This window comes from Camelus dromedarius, chromosome 33 (assembly GCF_036321535.1).
Source record: "Camelus dromedarius isolate mCamDro1 chromosome 33, mCamDro1.pat, whole genome shotgun sequence".
Classification (NCBI taxonomy): domain Eukaryota; kingdom Metazoa; phylum Chordata; class Mammalia; order Artiodactyla; family Camelidae; genus Camelus; species Camelus dromedarius.
In genome coordinates this window covers 13,630,975-13,649,196 of record NC_087468.1, presented here as the reverse complement: position 1 = coordinate 13,649,196, position 18,222 = coordinate 13,630,975, and the positions used below count along the sequence as shown (strand labels likewise).

Genomic DNA, 18,222 nt, shown 5'->3' with positions numbered 1-18,222 from the left:
GGGTCGGGAGGTGACCACTGACTAGCAAGGGAGGAAGTGAAGGAAACAGCCAAGTATGACACCTTGTTGAGAAATTTGGTTGAAAACAATGGGAAAAAACAGTTTCGTAGGCAAGGGGAGGTTTGGTTTTGTTTCGTTTCGTTTTGTTTTGCAGGAGGGGCTGGGAAGGCAGCATTCATTGTGACTGTAGGTCTAGGGGACGGCCCTAGGGGAAAGGGAGGAGTGACTCATGTGAAAGCCGTGGGAGGCTGGTGTATGGAGTTGGGCAGAACGGGTCAAAGGATGAGGAATCAGTGAGAAAGTGATGAGAAACGCAAGCAGCAGCTTTAGCGAGCTACGGTCTCTCTTCTCCAGTTACCCTCGGGAGGAGAGGGCAAGGCACAGAGAGATGGGGGCCACACCCCACTGTGGGTCCTGCGCTCGCTGCCCCCAAGCAAGCTGGCCTCCCCTTGTCTGAGGACGTCACACCCAGAACCTGCTTGTGTCCGACCAGGCCGTCTCACTGTCCCCCGCCACCCCCATGACCCTCTGGACCACACAAAGGGCCTTTGCTCAGGAAGCGTCAAACCTCTTCCTGGTTCACATCTTCCCCTCTGGCTCATCCAGGGTCTCCCACTCGTTCCTGGCTTCCGGCCTCAGAGCCCACCGTGTCTGCAGCAGCACGGCTAGGTGGTCAGGATGGTGGGTGGCCCGGCCCTCCCTGTGGCAGGAAGGAAGGCTGCACCCACCTCTGGGTGTTTGGTGGTGACTTGCCCAAAGGAGTTGACTCCCCCACACCGGACACAGGAGGGACAAAAGTCCTTCCGTTCCGGGGACTCAGCTCCAAACCTCAAACCATAGGGGCCATCTTCTTCTGCAGCCAGCAGGCTCTTTCGAGACTCTCCATCCTGCCTGTCCTATGGTCACAGTCAATGTCTTTCCATTTCTCAAGAACATCAATGCCTTGGGCCTGGATTTTCTTCCTCTGGAAGCTTCTTCACCTGGTTCTCTCCTAATCATTCCTCCCTGCAAATCCCCTCTGACCACTTCTGGGCTCCCCTAGCATCTGACTCTTCTTTCCAGAATCTTCCTGAATCTTCCAGAATCTTCCAGAATCTTCTTTAACATGGTGATTCCCAATTCATCTGACTGCATCCCCCCCAAAGAGTTTAAGATCACGGCCAGTTTTCTTGTCTCGTCCAAGGTGATAGCCTCAGTGCTTTGCACCTGATTCATGGGAGGTCCTTGGCACACATGTGCTGAGATTAAGAGAAATGAAAACTGTAATACACAAACGTGTAAGCACTATCATTCTACGAAGACGGGGCTAGGATGGGAGGTGTGTATGTAGTTAATTATTCTCTTAAATTTTCTTTACCAGCCATTGCCCAGTCTAAACCAGTGGTTCTCACCCTGTGGCCCCAGACCAACAGCATCAGCCCCATCCGGGAACTTTTTAGAAACGCAAATTCTTGGTTCCATCCCAGACCTACTGATTCAGACACTCAGGACTTTGCTGTTTGTGTCCTGACAAGCCCCCCGAGTGATTGTGATGCACATTCAAGTTTGAGAACCACCACTCCAGTCCTAGGGCCAACCTTGGGCCATGGCCTCCAACCACATGAATGTTAAAAATCAGGAAAACGTTACACTTTGATCTAGAGTTCCCTCTGACCCAACGTTTCTCCATCCTCAGTCCCCCGTTTTCCTCTGGCAGCTGTAACAGATCAGCAGCAGACACTGCAAGAAGTTTGGCTTAGCTCCCATTCAATGGATGAAAACACCAAGGCTGGGAAAAAAAACCCTCAAGTTTCTCAAATGATGAAACTAAAACAGGCAGAGTCAATGCAGGAATCTGGCCCAACCGTAACACAAAGAACTCAGAAGCCAGTAACATAAAAGAAAGCCCCAGAGAATTCACAGGGTAAGGGCCAGAGTTATGACTGCATCTTTCCCTTCACACCGATGCAGGCTGATCTAGTAAATTGCCTTTCAGGAGGGGTCCTGAGGGTCCGGGTTTCTAAGGATGCTGATCAGCCCTTCATGAAGACTGAGGACAATGGCCTACACAGCTTCAGTGGAGAAACAGAGTAGATTTGTTTTTAAGGCACAATTCCCAGTGCATGCCACCAGAGAATGGCCTTTGGCTTTCTACACCTGCTACCTTTCTAGGGGTGAAGAACTCCACCTGTAGGAAATCTCGCTTCCAGACATAGCGGGCCTAGCACAGACACCTGAGCCCGGTGGGTGACGTGGCAGCCTAGGTTCTGGAAATTTGGGACAAACCTGGACTGCTCAGGGTCTTGTTTGTTTGGGTGGCTATCGGGCGCCCCCTTGTGTTCAGTGTCTGGACCCAAATGAGCCAAAAAACAACACAGATGGAGTGAGGGTCAAACGGCCGGCCTGTGGCCAATGAGAAGCCAGCTAACTGGGCTCAGGAGTAGATCCAGGCCCTCCGCCGACCACCTGGCATGTCTTCCCAACCCTGGTGGAGACACACTGGCTGGGCCAAGTGGCCTAAAACAGGGCAGCGTCCAAGCTCTCCTCCAGGGAGCTGGGTCACCGCGTCCCTCCTTCAGGGTGTTTGGCCAGCAGGCTTTTGCTGCTGACCTAGTGCCCAGGCCAGAGGCGCTTACAGCCTCTTTTTTTTTTTTTTTCCAAACAGAAACTGACTGCTCTGCTGAAGGCAGCTTGGGCCCCTGAGGACACATTGCAAGGAGGTTCTGAATGTGCTAAGTCAGTGGGCAGTAACGGGCACAGTGTGCCCAGCAGAGGATCTTCCCACCCTCGGCCGTAAATAGTCCTTAACGGGCTGACACGGAAGGCCTGGCAATAGCTCTTCCTCCTCGCCTCCCAGCTCCCTCGACTCCCACCCCCGGGGCTCTGCCATCCCGGCCAGATCACCAAATCATGCCCCGGTGTGAAAAGACGTCCCAGCGCAGGACTGCGCGACCAGTCCCAAGTTCCCAGGGTCGGTTCTGGCCATAGACCTGGGCTCACCCAACAGCCCTGGTGGGAGCCTTAACCCTTGGTGAGATCCTGACTTCTCTTCATAGAAGCCAAGTCACCTGTCATATAAATCAAGTCACTGAAACTCTCTAAGCCTTGGTCTCCTGATCAGCCAAAGGAAGATCGCAGGCCTGAAATTAGCCCCACCTGGACCCAGAGATTTTAGAAAGTTGAATATGTTGACGAATTTAGCAGATCAGCAGCTTGTTGCCTCTAAGCCTTTGCACATGCTGTTCCCACTGCCTGGAACAGTTCTAGCTTTCTTCCTTCTCTCCTTCTCTGGTCTGATCCATCTTTAGCTTCAGTCTCAGCTCAGACTTCTCCAGGAACACTTCTATGGTCCCCTGAGCCTGGGCTCGGTCCCATCCAATGGTTCCCAAGACCCCCCGCGTGTCCCCTGTCCCAGCAGTGGCCATGCGGTGAGTAACTGGCCGGTCTGGATCCTCACTTAAACCCTGTGAGGCAAGAGCAGGGATCACATCGGCCTTTTTCACCTCGGCATCCGCAGGGCCAGGGACCAGTGCCTGGCACGAAGTAGGCACTCAGTAAATATGTACTGAATAAGCAGAAGGGCTCAGAATGAAACACAGGCTGCAGGCAGAGGGCAGAGGTCGAGTCAGGAAGGAAGCTGAGGAAACATGTGCACATCACGGCCTGTCCACGTCCTGCACCACTGCCCACAGCCCAGCCTGCCAGCCCTGGAACCCTGGGAGCCGGGGCCAGTGAAGTCTCTGCCAGCCCTTCAGGGCTCCTAACAGTGCTCGGGCCATTCAGGCTGGGAACCCACGGATAGAGCTTGGGCCTCCTCTGCCCCAGCTCAACTGGAGAAGCTCTGCTTTTATTCTTTTGTGTCTGTGTTTCTCAATGTGATTGTGCTTAAAAGTCTGGCTCTATGGTTCAAAAGAAGAGAGAAAGGGAAACTCAAATACCACTGATTTCGCCCTGTGCCCTCGTTTCACAGATGAGGAGTGGAGGCACAGAGAGGAGAGGGGATTCCGCCAAGGTCACATAGCTCAGTATCAGAGCAGGAAGACCCTGAATCCTCAGCTCCTTCTATAGTCTCCAGAAGGAGGGAGAGGGGTGGTGGGGTTGCTATTTGGGGTGAAGTGCTGAGGGTCTAAGAGGAGACTGAGCAGGGACAAAAGGTCCCCAGATGGTGATGTGCCCTTCTGCTGTCAGACACCACCCCCTGCACTGGAGCTAGTCATCCTCAGAGGCTGGGAGCAGGATGGGGTGCAGCAGGAGCGACCGTGTTCCCGCTGGGGGTTCAAGTTCACAGGCTCTCACATAGCCAGTGCCCACACGTGGGCCGATTCCCTACCTGACCACAACATTCCCCGGGACTGCTGTCTTTCAGGCCACGGAGGGCTGAACCAGCTGGGAGGGGCCTTTGTGAACGGCCGACCCCTGCCCGAAGTGGTGCGTCAGCGCATCGTGGACCTGGCCCACCAGGGCGTGAGGCCCTGCGACATCTCCCGCCAGCTCCGTGTCAGCCATGGCTGTGTCAGCAAGATCCTTGGCAGGTAAGCACAAACTTCACCACTCGCCACCCTCCCTGCAGGGCTTGCCCTCTGCAGCCCACCTCGAGGCCTACCAGGGACTCGGGTCCCCTCCCCGAGTCCAGCTTGGGTCCCAGGACCTGCACAGAGTGTGGTGGTGGTTCTGGGCGCCCCCATCGCTCTCCCTCTCCTGTGGTTTTCCTGCCTTTCCGTCCTTCTTTGTCCATTTCCCCTTCCTGGCTTGTCTCCCTCTCCCTTTCCCTCCTCTGCCCCATGTCCCATTTTCCAGAGGCTTCTCCGTTCCTAAAGCAGAAGACTCTTCCCCAAAGGCCCTCCCCATCCTGAGACCAAGGGAAACAGAGCCAGTAGGGAGGGGACACGCAATCCGAGGTGGCTCCTGAGGTCTAACCCCAGCACGAGGGACATCTGAGTCTGTGTTCCTCAAACGGTAACTCCCAGAGCATCTGCGACCCAAGCTCGGGGCTTGCTTGATGAAATGCAATCCCTAAGCCCCAGGCCAGACCTACAGCATCAACCTCTCTGGGAGCCAGGGCTGGATGCTGTGATTTTCATAAGATGACCAGGTGACACTTTATGAACACTAACCCCAGAATGGCAGTTCATAGCCCTGGCCACACAGCAGACTCATCAAGGAAGGAAGGAAGGAAGGAAGGAAGGAAGGAAGGAAGGAAGGAAGGAAGGAAGGAAGGAAGGAAGGAAGGAAGGAAGGAAGGAGGGAAGGAAGGAAGGAAGGAAGGAAGGAAGGCAAGAATTGATGACTAGGCCCCAGCCCACACCAGTTGAAGCAGAACTTTAGAGGAACGGTCCCAAGCTGGGGTCTAGGGATCAGGAACATGAAGACTGGGGGGGCTGATGCAGCCACGCAGTCTGGGGCACAAGTGCCCACTTCCAGCAGAAGTGCCCGTGTGCACAAGGGACTTAGGGCTTTGTGCCAGCTCGCTGTACCTGTCCCCTTACCCAACCCATAAGTGGATTCAAGAGGAGCTCAGGTTCAAAGTGGCCAAGGCCTGACCTGTAATTGAGCACAGACAGCCCTGCCTTCCCGGCCTAAGTTGTCAGGGAGAAGTGAGTTCCCGGCTAGCATCAGGAGGGGGTGGTCTCCAGATGGGTGCATTTTCCCGAGGGGAAATTCCAACACACAGGAGTTGATTTTATTTCACGGCAGAAGAGACCAGAGAGTTTCCACCGAGAAGGGAGGCAGGCTCTCCTGACGTAGGTCACTGATCTGCTGAAGAAGCTAGTTGGGGGATGGGGGTGGGGTGGAGACCCTGGGAGAGTAGGCCCAGTTCTTAGACAGCTGGATGTGGCCAGGGCTCCAGGCCAAGCTGGGGTTCCAGAGTGCATGAAGACCGGCTTCAGCTTGAACCACGTAACCTGGTAGAAAACCAGTGGCCGGGAGTAGTGGCTGGGGGGTGTTTTATGGAGAGCAAAGGTAAAACCAGCAAGACAGGGCAGAGGGCCCAGTGACCCCAGCTGGCTTCCTGGGGAGGGAGGGTAAAACCAAGATGGCGAAGGAAGATAGTAAGTCATGCTTCAACCCAGAGGAGCTGGATGGAGAAGACAGCCATGGTGAACCTGTGTGCACACAGAGCGTGGATGTGAAGATGTCCCTTCTTAGAAGGGAGATGCTTTGTGCCCCCTAAGGTGGCTCCTGCACGTGCTCAGATGCCGGCAACTGGCCAGAGGGCCAATGGGAAAAAGGAGATGCCAGGTGTCCTGGGGTGAGGTCTTCCAAAGAGAGTTCCGGTTTGGTAGCAGCATAAACCCACCCATGCAAGGGAAACAGGCAGTGCTGGGGACATCAGGTGACAGAGGCCAGCCCAGGGGCATGATCGACCCCGGGCCCCTTCCCAGAAGCCTCAGGGGGAACGAGAGTCTCTGGCTAAGTTCCTGCCAAGACCCCACCTGCTTATTGGGTAATTCTTTGGGGTTCTCTATTGGAGTAGGTACTACGAGACTGGCAGCATCCGGCCTGGAGTGATAGGGGGCTCCAAGCCCAAGGTGGCCACCCCCAAGGTGGTGGAGAAGATCGGGGACTACAAGCGGCAGAACCCGACCATGTTTGCCTGGGAGATCCGAGACCGGCTGCTGGCCGAGGGCGTCTGTGATAACGACACTGTGCCCAGTGTCAGCTCCATCAACAGGTGAGGGGGGCTCCGCAGCGGGGGCCAGGGCCCCTGGGCTTTGGGGCCATCATGATGGGGACCTGAAGAAGGGCTTGGCTTGAGTGGAACAGAGCCTCGGAAGGGGCTGCAGGCCAAAGAGTCAGGCAGGAAGTGCCCCAGGCCCAGGGCAGGTACCACACTTCCAGCCTCCTCACTGCCCTGCGGCATCCCCACCCCTACCCCCACCCCCGCCTTGGGTTGTTCTCTCTGCAGTTTCCTTCCTCACATACCACATCCTCTTTCATTCAATAAGAGAATCTTCCTCTTGAATTGATCCTTTCCTGAGAGAGGCATGAGATCCCTAACCTGGACCTCATTCTGGCATCCACTCATTTGATTGGTCATTCAGTTATTCACTCACTATCTCCATCAGTCATTCACTCACTCACTCATTCATACATACATACATAATTCATTCACTATGTGTAGAGCCTGGGGACACACAAGCCTTGTCCTTGTGGAGCTTAGTCTAGTGGGAAGACACCAATGAAGTAATGGTCAAGTGCCTGCAACAACTGTAAAAATGATGCTATAAGGCAGCTAAGGAGAGACATATGAGGGTTCTGAACTGCCATAGGCTGGCATGTTATGAAAAGGTGCTCCTGAGTAAGAAATAACGAATAAGAATTAACTAGGTGAAAGGGGGAGTGAAAGGAGCTCTGAGACAGCATGTGCAAAGGCCCTGTGGCTAACAGGATCTTATACAAGAAAGTGAAAGAAAACCAGTAGATAGAAGAGGAGCATGAGTAGGCTGCCCATCAGAACTGGTGGCCATGCTACATATTCTTGTCTCTGACCTATAAGCAATGGGAACCTTGTCAAATTTTAAGCACGAGGCTTACTTGCATTGCAGAAAGCCCACTCTGGCTGTGATAGAAAGAAAAGACTAGAAAGAGTCAAGAGCAGATAAGGGTGGGCCAGTGAGTGACCCTGGAGGGAGAGAGTTGGTGGTTGCAATGAGATGGGGTGGTGATGCTGGAGAGATTTACAAGGTCAAACCCACAGAGCCTGACGCTGGGCCTGATGGAGGAGGGAGCAGGGCAGACGTTGAGCCCCCCCAGTATTCCTGCCTGGAGGGACCGGAGGAACCAATCAGGAAATGAGAAGAGTGGGAAGGACCAGATGTGAGGAGCGAGGTGTGGGTTTGAGGGAGGACAGGCTGAATCCGATGTGCCTCTAGATACCTAAGAGGGACCTCCAAACGGGGACTGGGTCTGGGGCAGCCAGGAGCCCGTTTCCTCCTCTTCTAAGGTTCTTTCACCTCTTCCTTGCAGAATCATCCGGACCAAAGTGCAGCAACCCTTCAACCTCCCCGTGGACAGCTGTGTGGCCACCAAGTCCCTGAGCCCAGGACACACGCTGAGTGAGTGCTCAGGGCCCCGCAGGCACGCTCAGCCCCTTGCACGCACACACACTAAGCACACACACACACAGAGCTGCGCACAGACACACCCGTGTGAGGACTGCGCCTTTCTACTGGGACAAAGTCTGGCGGGGATCTCCGGGAGGACTCACGGCAATATTTAAGGGGGGGAAGCACTTTAGGCAACAACCCTGGCAGGTCCGCTGACTCCTCCACGGTGGCAGCCGGGGCTCTGAGGGGTGTCAGTCCCAACTCCTGACGCTCCCTCTCACCCCACCGCAGTCCCCAGCTCCGCCGTGACGCCCCCTGAGTCTCCCCAGTCGGACTCTCTGGGTTCTACCTACTCCATCAACGGGCTCCTGGGCATCGCCCCGCCCGGCAGCGACAGCAAGAGGAAGATGGACGACAGTGAGTGTGCGGGAGCCAGAGGGCAGGTTGGGGGTGCAGGAGGGCAGTCTGTTCAGGCTCTGATGGGACAGAAGCCACCACCCCTCCCCACAGACCCATGACTTTGTGGCCCGTCTCTAAGTCCCCACGGCCCCAAGGCCCGGGAGCCTGGTCCTTTCCATCCCTCGAAGCAAGACTGCTTCTCCACTCTGGCCTGGGGGATGGGTTGATGGGCCCCCTAAAAGCTTTCTTTCTGCCTGGGGATGCCCGCCAGGTGACCAGGACAGCTGCCGGCTGAGCATCGACTCCCAGAGCAGCAGCAGCGGGCCCCGCAAGCACCTCCGCACGGATGCCTTCAGCCAGCACCACCTCGAGCCGCTTGAGTGCCCGTTTGAGAGGCAGCACTACCCGGAGGCCTATGCCTCCCCCGGCCACACCAAAGGCGAGCAGGTGAGGAGCCCGGGGGGCTCGGGAGGTGAACAGGCAGGCAGGGGGCCAGAGCCAGGTGTGGTCTCTGAAAGCTACCGAAATCTGCCTGCCGTCCTGCCACCAAAGCAGATAGAAGTTGCTAGGATGGGCTCAGGGCACATGCCTCCTGCGGCTCCAGGCCTGTGACGTGCTTTATTCCACCAAAAGCCAGCCTCTTCCTCCTTCTCCTCCCAGCCTGCTGGCCTTTCCTCACCCATGGACTCTGAGCTTAGAGCAGTACAAACAGCCATGCCATCCCTCGTGCCCACTCCCGGCAGCAGAATCAGGTCCCAGGACAATAAAGCCACAGTTCCAGCCTTTACACCATGACCTCAGCCAGCACCTCCAGCCCCGCCTCGGGCCACTGTGCCTGCCCACCCCTGCACCTGCCCTGCTCACGCTCCCCACCGCGCCACTCCCGTTCACACCTCTCTGCCCTGGCTCACCGTGTGCCCTCCTCGCCGAGTGCCTTCCCTCCCACTCCTCTGCCTGGAAAAATACCGCGCGGCCATTATGACAGCTCAAGCATCACCTGGTCCACGAATCCTTCCCTGCCCTTCAGACTCGCTTTGCCTCTGCCTGGTCCGTGCTTCTGCATGTCCGGCTGGCCGCTCCGGGCACTGCTCACAGGGGTACCCTAATTATCTAGTGGACATAGGTGTAAAGACACAGCAGACTTCTTAAGGACAGGGCAGCACCTTGAGGCATCTTTTTTTATCTTAGAACTTAACATTGTGCCCCGCTTCTAACAGATGCTCGATAAAGGCATATTGAGTGAACATGTTGAGAAATTGAGCACAATAAACTGGAAGGTACAGGAAAGTTTTATTTCCAGTGCTCAGGACAAGTGAAATGCCTTACAGTGGGTTGGCTTCTATGAAAAGCTGGCAGAGCTGTCAAAGGTCTCCCCAGAGCCCAACGAATACTCCGAACCTCTGCCCAAACTTCCAGGCCTGCTGGCCTCTCGGTTCATTATTTTCCATCAAGAGAGGCAGTGTCTTCCCCCCTCACCCCACCAGGCCAGGCAGCTGAGGATTCTCACTAGGCCGGTGTCTGCTCACCTCTCCCGGCTCATGCTGTCATTTGACCCAGGAGGGAGGCGTACACCTTTAAGATCTGAGTAGAACAATGGTGACGATGCCAATAATGGGCTGAACCACTGCCAGTGGCCGTCTGCACTGCTGGGCCGGCGCCAGCACCGCAGCTGGGCAGACAATCTGCGTCAGCGATTTTATCAGCCTGGGCTGTGGCAACCAGGAGGGGTGCGGGGAAAGCTGGCCGTCAGCAGCCCTGGGGAGAGGGCCCGGCTGGGCATCCTGGAGTCAGCACATGGCTCCCCGCGGAGGAAGCAGGGCCACAGCAGTGGGCCGGGGGGAGCCCGCACACCCCAAGGTCCTGGTAGAGAACCCTGCCGCTGAGACCCGCTGGGTCACAGAGCTACTTCCTGGTTCTGTCCCCAACCCCCCAAGGGACCCTGATCCATTACAAAGAGCCCCAAGACCCTGCACGAGCTGGTACACGTACATGGGGGATCGTGCAATGAGACAGCCTTGGGCTAGAAGGACCACGGGGATGCCCAAGCCCAGTCTTTCTGTTTGTAATGGAGATGACCCAGGGCCAGTGACGGTAGAGAGGGCGGGGGGAGGCAAACGGCTGTGGAGCTCAGGCCTGCCAGCCCTGATTTCATTCAGACGGTCCCGCTGTCACCTGCTTGAGAGGCAGTGCTTCTATCTAAGTCCTTGTTTGAAGACTGGAGAGAGTTTGAAAACCACAGAAGTGCTCCCCACCTCACTCTACAGATGAGGAGACAGAGGTTCAGCCGTATCCACCATTGATTCATTCCTTCCCTCAGCCAATCATCCACTCGCTCGTCCATCCCCTCCTTGGTCAGGGGGATGACACAGGGAGAACCCAGCCTGTGTCCAGGGCTCCTCGTGTCCAGGCCCTTGCTGTTCCCGCCTTGGTGACGCTCAGTGCTGCCACATGAACACTCCGTGAGCTCTCACCTGGGCACAGGAAGGCCCTCTGGCCAGGAGAGCGAGAAGCACAGGTCTTCACATTTGACCTCAGCATGCGGCAAAGACATGGTCATCTCTTCTGTAAAACCAACAGGGGACAAAGCACTCAATAGCAATGCCCAGCGGCCTCATTCCTCGTTGCTACTTTACTACCAGGCATACTTACGAGTCTACGCAGCTCTCATTCCTCCGTTTTACAATGCACCAAGAAGCAGCTCGACAGGATGTAACGGTTATGACAGCAGACACCAAATTGGACAGCTTATGACTCTTCCCATAACTCTAAAATAACAAGTTACTGAGCATGTGTTGTTACCAAGCATTCTGTGCTAAGTGTTTAATGTAGGTTTATAAAACCTCACTCAATCTTTGCAACAGCCTCAGGAAGTAGATTCTACGATCCCCATTATACAGGTGAGAAAATCAAGGCTCAGAGATGTCAAAGAGACTAAAGCTACTTGGCTGGTCATTGCAGAACCAGGGTTCAAACTGGCCTGAGTCCTAAAGCACTGTGCCCTCTGCACCGCAAGCCAAGTTCAATTGCAGTAAGAAATCCAGTCATTACTGGGATGTTTAAGCCATTCAGTGTAACATCAGCAAAGTATCTGACTAGATAGGTGGGTTTTTTGTTTTTCCCCACTGAATCGCCTAGATTTTTGAAAGCTGTAGGATTTTGAGAAGGTATTTGGTATCAAATCAACACATCCAGAAAGCATTTTAAACTTTTCTTACACTCTCTAAAAGTTAGGCATTTGGTTCAATTTAATTAAGCCAGGCTCTAAGCCACTCCACCCTGCCTAGAAGCAGGCCCCCTCGGAAGGCATGGAACCAGAGCACCGCTTTGCCAGTAATTGCCGCTACACGCTGACGATGCCCTCGTGGCCTCCAGAATTGACTGCAACTTCCCAAAGTGCCGGGCATGAAGCCGGAATGTGCTGTGGCTCCTCAGAGAACCCGGATGGATGGAAACTGTTGAAAATGATGGCCTTCAGAGGAGCTGTTATGTAACCACGGAGCTTTCCTCGAATTCAGTTTTGCACACTGGTTCCCATGGCCCATTGGTGACATGTGTGACCCACATGTGGGGAGCAGGTGTGTTCAGTCTCATCTCCTGGTGGGAGGGAGTCATGGTGAAGGGTGGTATAATCTTGCCTTTAACAGAACAAGTTCTTCTTGACGGAGCATCTTAGGAGGTGGCCCTGCTCATATCAGGGAAGGCTGGGTGGAATCTCAATGGGGTCTTAACAATAAGTCTCTAGCTTTGAAAAAAATAATAATAAGATAAGATAAAATGAGGTCTTAAGGAAGAAAACCCTCAGGTACCTGATAAAGAGATTTTTAAACAATGTTAACCCCAAGTGTCACATTCAGGCTAAATCTGCACTTTTATATTTGCTTGGATGTAGAGAAAGAGAGGAAAGCAAGCCCCATTCCAGTGGGGGCATCTGGCCTACCACTTCACTGCCGGCGACAACAACTGGGCAAGGATCTGATATCCACAGCTTAGTCCTTGTTTCATACGCACCTGCAACATTTACCTCTCTGGGCTTTAGGCTCTCAACATATAAAACAGACAAAATATTAACATGGCTCACGCACGTCTCAGCGCTGTTGGGGACAATGGATCAGGGTCCAGCACAGGCAAAGTCTAAGGTTCGCTCTCTGCAAATGTAGGTGCTCGTGATGTTGGCCCCTTTGGCGCAGCGGATGAGGGCATGGGCACTGTGAGTCAGAGACCAGCCCAGAGTGGAGTCAAGAATGAGCCAGGAGAGGGGACAGGGAGGAAGGGAGTGTTTCCTGGGGAGACTGGGCTGGGGGGGGGGGGTCACTCGAGGTGGGCCTGCCGCCCAGGGCCACTGAGCACTGACTTCTCTTTGTTCCCCAGGGCCTCTACCCGCTGCCCCTGCTCAACAGCGCCCTGGACGACGGGAAGGCCACCCTGACCCCTTCCAATACACCCTTGGGGCGCAACCTCTCAACTCACCAGACCTACCCCGTGGTGGCAGGTACGAAGCCCAGAATCCCCTGGGCCGCGTGGCCCGCGCTGCGAGGATGGGCCGGAGGGCAGAGCTGGCTGATGGAGAGGAGGAAGGTGTTAGGGTCCTGGGCCTGGAGAGGAGAGGGCGCTGTGCTGGCTGGGCCTCCGTGTGGGTCAGGAGGGTCTCGCCCTCTCTCCTCCGCCCCTCCTCCGCCTGCAGAGGCACCGCGGGGAGGTGGAGCTGCCCTCCCCGCTCCTCACCCAGCCCGGGGGACACCGCGGAGCCCCTCCCGCCCCCGCCGAGCCTCAGGGAGGAGCCGGGCCAGCCCGCCCCGCGCCGCCGCACCCCTCCCGCATCTCATGGCTTGGTTTGTGCATGTTCCCACCCCGTCATCTCACACCCCTCTCTCCTTGTTGTCTCCCTCCCTCCGGCAGATCCTCATTCACCCTTCGCCATAAAGCAGGAAACCCCCGAGGTGTCCAGTTCTAGCTCCACCCCTTCCTCTTTATCTAGCTCCGCCTTTTTGGATCTGCAGCAAGTCGGCTCCGGCCCCGGGGTCCCAGCCGGTGCCTCGGTCCCGCCCTTCAATGCCTTTCCCCATGCTGCCTCCGTGTACGGGCAGTTCACGGGCCAGGCCCTCCTCTCAGGTACGACAGGGAGGTCCCTCCCGGGCCGTGCAGCCATCGCGGGGGCGGGAGGGGGGTCCTCAGGGCCGGCCGCCAGTCCCCTGGTTTGCGTCCAGCCCCCTCCCTGGCCCCTAGTCCTGTCTACATCGGCCCATTCCCGATTCCCCTGGCAACTTTGGGACGTGTCCAGATGCGGCTCTCCAGGCCCAGAAGCCACGGGAGGGGCAGGCACTCTGCGGGGTGGAAGTGGGGTGCCTTGTGGATTTACAGAACCTCACCCCAAGGCGCCATGGAAGAGCAGGAATCCTGAGGCCAGGAGCCAGGCTCTGTTAAAGCTGTGAACCCTTGGTCTGGTAACAAATAGAAAAGAAGAAAAAAAAAAAAAAAAGAAAACTTTGGAGGGAGAAAGGCATTGGCTTTGGGAGCCAATTTCTGGATCCAATTTCTAAAGAAGACAGAGGGTCAGTCCCAGTTGGGTTTCCATAGTGTAGCTCTCTTGCTGTCCCCAGCTTAGCAGAGGCATCCTTGGAGAGCACTCAAGCTGAGTGACTCACCAACCCGAGAGATGGGGAGCAGGGAACTTCTGTCAGGAACCTCTGGGACCTCAAAACGTTTAAAGCAGAACACGCCTTAGGGGCATTGGGAGGGCATCTCTCCTTACACTGCTGGGCAACAGGCCGAGGGAGCAGAGCCTGGCCACGGTCCCTGAATAGGACCACGGTTCCTCAGCTGGGTGAGGGCTCAGACCCCAGCAGAGCTGGGTCTCCCTGGCCGAAGGACATTGGCCCGTCCAGCCAGAGTCTGAGCAGCTGCTGGAAGAGTCACAGTGCTTGTCTTGGGCAGAAGGCCCGAGGCGGAGTGAGGGTGGGGGGCAGAGGCCCGTCCCAGGCTTTCTGTATCTGAAGGGCCACCGCAGAGATGAGACTGCTTCAGACGTGGGCCCGGGGCCTTGAACCAGGACCCGCGGAGGAAGCCAGGAGTGGGCCAGCCCTTCTGGATCAGTGGTTTTCAAGCCTGCTGGGCCCCGCCACACTCTCCTGAAATGAAAGCTTTGACGGAAGCCAGGTATCCAAACCAGACAAATGAGGAGCTGCTCCGTCTGGAGCAGGGGCTCTGCCCACTGAAAGCCCTTGGACTTGAAAACCACTGCAACGGGAGAACCAGACCTCTACCCGCCCAGAGGGACCACAGGGTCATCTTGTTCATGGTCATTGACCCTTTCTTAGAACTGAATGTACATTTTACGTCTGTCTGGCACCTGGGTTATTTTTCTTCCCTCTGTGCATCCTTGCATCTAATGAGGGAGGTCCTCTTAGAAGAGGTGGGCACAGAGGTGAAGGGTTCAGAAAGGAAGCCCAGCGTGTAGGCAGAGAGGCGGCGTTTAAGGATCTGAAGGCAGGAGGGCCATGTTGACTCAGAGCAGAATTTCAAAAGAGGGTGAGGTCAGCGGAGATGGGTCATTTGTTTTGACCAAAGTGATTAGAGAGGAAAAATCTGGGAGCTGAGTGAAGTGATGTCAGCCAGAGAAAATGGGATGGGGAGGGGAAGGAGAGGGGGCGCAGAAGAGACTTACATCCACAGTAGGGTGGACCGGCCCAGTCACCGGGCAAGGCTGCCTGCCTCGTGTGCCTGGCAGGCTGGGTCCAGGAGGCTGCGGTAAGGCAGGTCAAGGATGAGGGGGTGGGTGAAGTGTGCGGGGACGGGGAGCAGCTTTTCACTTACTGTGGGAGCTGCAGAGAGGCTTGGCAGGACCAGCCAGAGAGGAGAAAGAAGGACAGAGGGCGGTGGGAAGTGGACAGATCAGAGCACAGACCTGAGAGGAGGTGTGAAGTGTGGCTGGAACAGCTCAGTGCAAAACCCCAGCCCCAAAGCCCCCACAGTTTCTCCCCTCGCTGTCATCCTGCAAGCACCCCAGCCAACATGCAGTCAAGTCAGGGACGATGCTTCCAACTTCTCTGAGCATTTAGTTTTAATGGACATGCCCTCTCTCCAGACCAGCTGCTGGGCTGGCAGGTCATCCCCCACCGTGGGGCAGAGTACCTGGCAGCAGACACCCAGCTAGGCGACATGGGCGTGTCCTTCAGGCAGGTGGCCCCCAGAGCCAGGCCCAGGTAACGCTGAAGTGCAGGGTGTGACCCCAGGGAAGGCTGGGGAGCCCAGCTCAGAGGCAGGGGCTCTGAGAAGAGCGAGCAGTGCCCAGGCTTGGAGGGAGTGGGTCCAGGAGGTTGCCAAGAGCAGGAGGCAAGTCAGGGCTGCATTTCGCAGAGCCGGGCCCGTCCTGTGGCTCAGACACAAGGCCCACAATAGCTGGTGTCCATGCTGAGCCCAGGTGTTGGCCTGGGGCTCCTCAAAGACTGTCCACCTGCTGCCTCTGGTCAAGACTGAACCTAAATACCTACCACGTGGCTGAGCCACGGTGAGCAGGCCGGGAGGACAGGGCAGGGAGAAAGCAGGTTAGGAGGGGAATGATCTCAGAGTCTAGGAGCTGGAAACCTATTCAAGGGAGGAAGACGTGAATTTGAAAGAAAGGAAAGGAAGCCAAGATCAGGTGACTCCGAGGTGATGCTGCAGATGAGGGGAGAGGTGGGAGGGCTAGGTAACTTTCCATTCCCTAGTCCGTTGCCTACACGCACCCTCCCAGCTCTCCTCCTCTGAGTGGCAGCGGGCAAAGCCACAGTGACTTTGCCTGCCGCCTTCTTCCAAGTCCTTGCCCGCCTCCTAGAGTCTCCCCCGGGTCATGTCCTCTCCCAGCCCAGGGGATCTGCTTGTGCAATTCCCAGGGTGGCTTTTTCTACATCTCAGCTTCTCCCTAATCAGCCAAGAAAGAAGAAATATCAGGGTTTGCGGAACCGGAGGGTTGTCCCTAACACTCCTGCCATTTCCCTCCAGGTGCCCCGGTCTGGGGTCCCAACACACTAGCCAAGAGCAGTGTTGAGGCCGTCCTTGTCCTGGCCGTTCCAGGGCTCATTCCAGCTCAGCTGATGAGAAAGCCCTGACTGGTTTTATCATCAAAGAGTCCGTTACCCGCCTCCATCCTTTTGTGCAAAATTATATTTAGTCCTGCCAAAGAGATTTCTGGATTGCCATAAATTCTCCTTGCTATCACAGCAAGATAAGGAATTGAAAAGAGGTCACATAGAGGGCAGACATCAAAGGGGGCAGATAAAATTGTCTGAAATCACCTCTACCCTCAGAATTCCTCCGAGTCATGGCTTTCTGGTCCTGGGCTCTACCAATATTTAGAATGTTTACCAATATTTCTGGGGTGCCAGTGTTTTCTAATAGAGTCTTACATCACAGCCAGTCAACATGGACCTGTGGCTACATCAGCTTAAAAATTGGACTATATTGGAAGTATGTTGGAGTGCAGAGGAGATGAAATTACAAACCAAAGATGAATCTATGGTGAGGAGCCTTAAAAATGAGCAAGTCCATAAATGGCATGGTTAGGCCATAATGGAGTGCCTCCACCTCACGGCTTCTGTGGTTTCCTTTCTAAGAAGGTTTCAAGGTTCTTGGCTTTTGGGGAAGAAACTATATATTTAATGAATTGAAGCAGAGTTTTGTGGGACTAATAAGAAAGTTGACAGTACCAGGGTCTGGGTGAAGGCCATCCTGAAGACAGTCTTGGCAGGCTTTTCAAGAGGGCCAAGTTTCATGGGAGGAAGCCTTCAAGAGTCCACTGCAGCATCTGACTCGGAGACCTCTGTCCCACTAGGGGAGAATTAGGTGACTCAGGGGAGACGAAGATTAAAATCTCAGAATACAGGGGAGTGAGGCTGATGCATTCAATTTCCATGAGCAATTTAGGGGTGAGTTCTTACGGGATGGGACCCATGGGGACAACCTGATTAAATTAAATTATGGCTTAAGGGGAGCATGTGCCCTGGTGCTCTGCCCACAGAGCTGCAAAGCTCAGGAAGCAGCAGGGCCAGCAGAATGAAGGGGAGTGTGGGAGCCCTGGAGCGCGCCTGAGCCAAGCCCGCCAAGTAGATGGCCTGAGAGCCAGGACTTAGCATCACCCCCAATCGTGGTAGACAGAGGTGCAGCTTCAGAATCCTCAGCACAGTGCACCAGGAAGCCCCTACCGGTCAATCAAGTATTAAGGTGAACCCAACTTACAGTCTCTCATCTAACCTAGCTCCTCATGAGACAGACAGGAAGATGCAGTTCTGAAAAATTAAGTACTTTTTACCTCGGTCACAGCCTGGCCTGGACCTAGAGATCAATGCGTCTCTGTCTCTCTCTCTTTCCCTCCCTCTCTCTCTCTTTCCCTCCCTCTCTCTCTCTTTCTCTCTCTCTCTCTCTCCCTCTGTCGGAGGCAGGGAGGGAAGAGGAGAGGGAGAAGGCATCAGGCTTGAACTGGCCACCAGCCTCTCCCATCACCTGCTCATGCCATGCCCCCCAACCCCTGCCCTTCTCCTTCTGCCCTCACAGACTTCATGCCCCTCCTTGCCTCTCATGGGCTCCAGTGCCTGGACAGGTGCTTCATCGAAGGGTCAAAGGGGCTGAGAGCTCTTCGTATTGCAGTATTCTTCAAAGCAGGATACCTTGGTCTGCCTCCTGCATACTTCTCCCTCGACTTCCAAATGTACTAAAATTCCCTTTCCTCACCTGTGTTTCCAAGCCCTCCTTTGTTCAGGCCCGTGTCAAGTGAACTGAGCCCATCTGTCGAATTCCAGCGGGTTCCATTCTGTTTGGTCCAGCA

General features: G+C 55.4%; 1 protein-coding gene and 1 long non-coding RNA gene across 22 annotated transcripts in view; one reads left to right on the top strand and one right to left on the bottom strand.

Moving 5' to 3' along the window:
* The window catches only part of PAX8 (paired box 8), a 55,437-nt gene that overhangs the window by 25,017 nt on the left and 12,198 nt on the right, over nucleotides 1-18,222 (top strand). For 2 of the 5 annotated variants that reach the window (XM_031441279.2, XM_010997867.3), the window contains 7 exons: nucleotides 4,346-4,511; nucleotides 6,452-6,652; nucleotides 7,948-8,036; nucleotides 8,319-8,444; nucleotides 8,698-8,873; nucleotides 12,795-12,915; nucleotides 13,323-13,535. In XM_031441279.2, the coding sequence (XP_031297139.2) occupies nucleotides 4,346-4,511; nucleotides 6,452-6,652; nucleotides 7,948-8,036; nucleotides 8,319-8,444; nucleotides 8,698-8,873; nucleotides 12,795-12,915; nucleotides 13,323-13,535 (1,092 nt within the window). The remainder of the gene's footprint in view (nucleotides 1-4,345; nucleotides 4,512-6,451; nucleotides 6,653-7,947; nucleotides 8,037-8,318; nucleotides 8,445-8,697; nucleotides 8,874-12,794; nucleotides 12,916-13,322; nucleotides 13,536-18,222) is intronic. The other 3 variants (XM_031441282.2, XM_031441280.2, XM_031441284.2) reach the window with 3 other exon arrangements.
* On the bottom strand, nucleotides 9,698-13,386 carry LOC105104187 (uncharacterized). 17 transcript variants are annotated; one of them, XR_010378819.1, is made up of 5 exons: nucleotides 13,335-13,386; nucleotides 12,894-12,983; nucleotides 12,509-12,631; nucleotides 11,076-12,168; nucleotides 9,698-10,988 (listed from the first exon to the last, which is right to left on the bottom strand). It is a non-coding gene; the product is annotated as an uncharacterized LOC105104187 (long non-coding RNA). The 17 variants fall into 17 exon arrangements; XR_010378814.1 differs by having other exon boundaries at nucleotides 12,894-13,018; nucleotides 13,289-13,378; XR_010378827.1 differs by having other exon boundaries at nucleotides 12,903-13,018; nucleotides 13,289-13,378.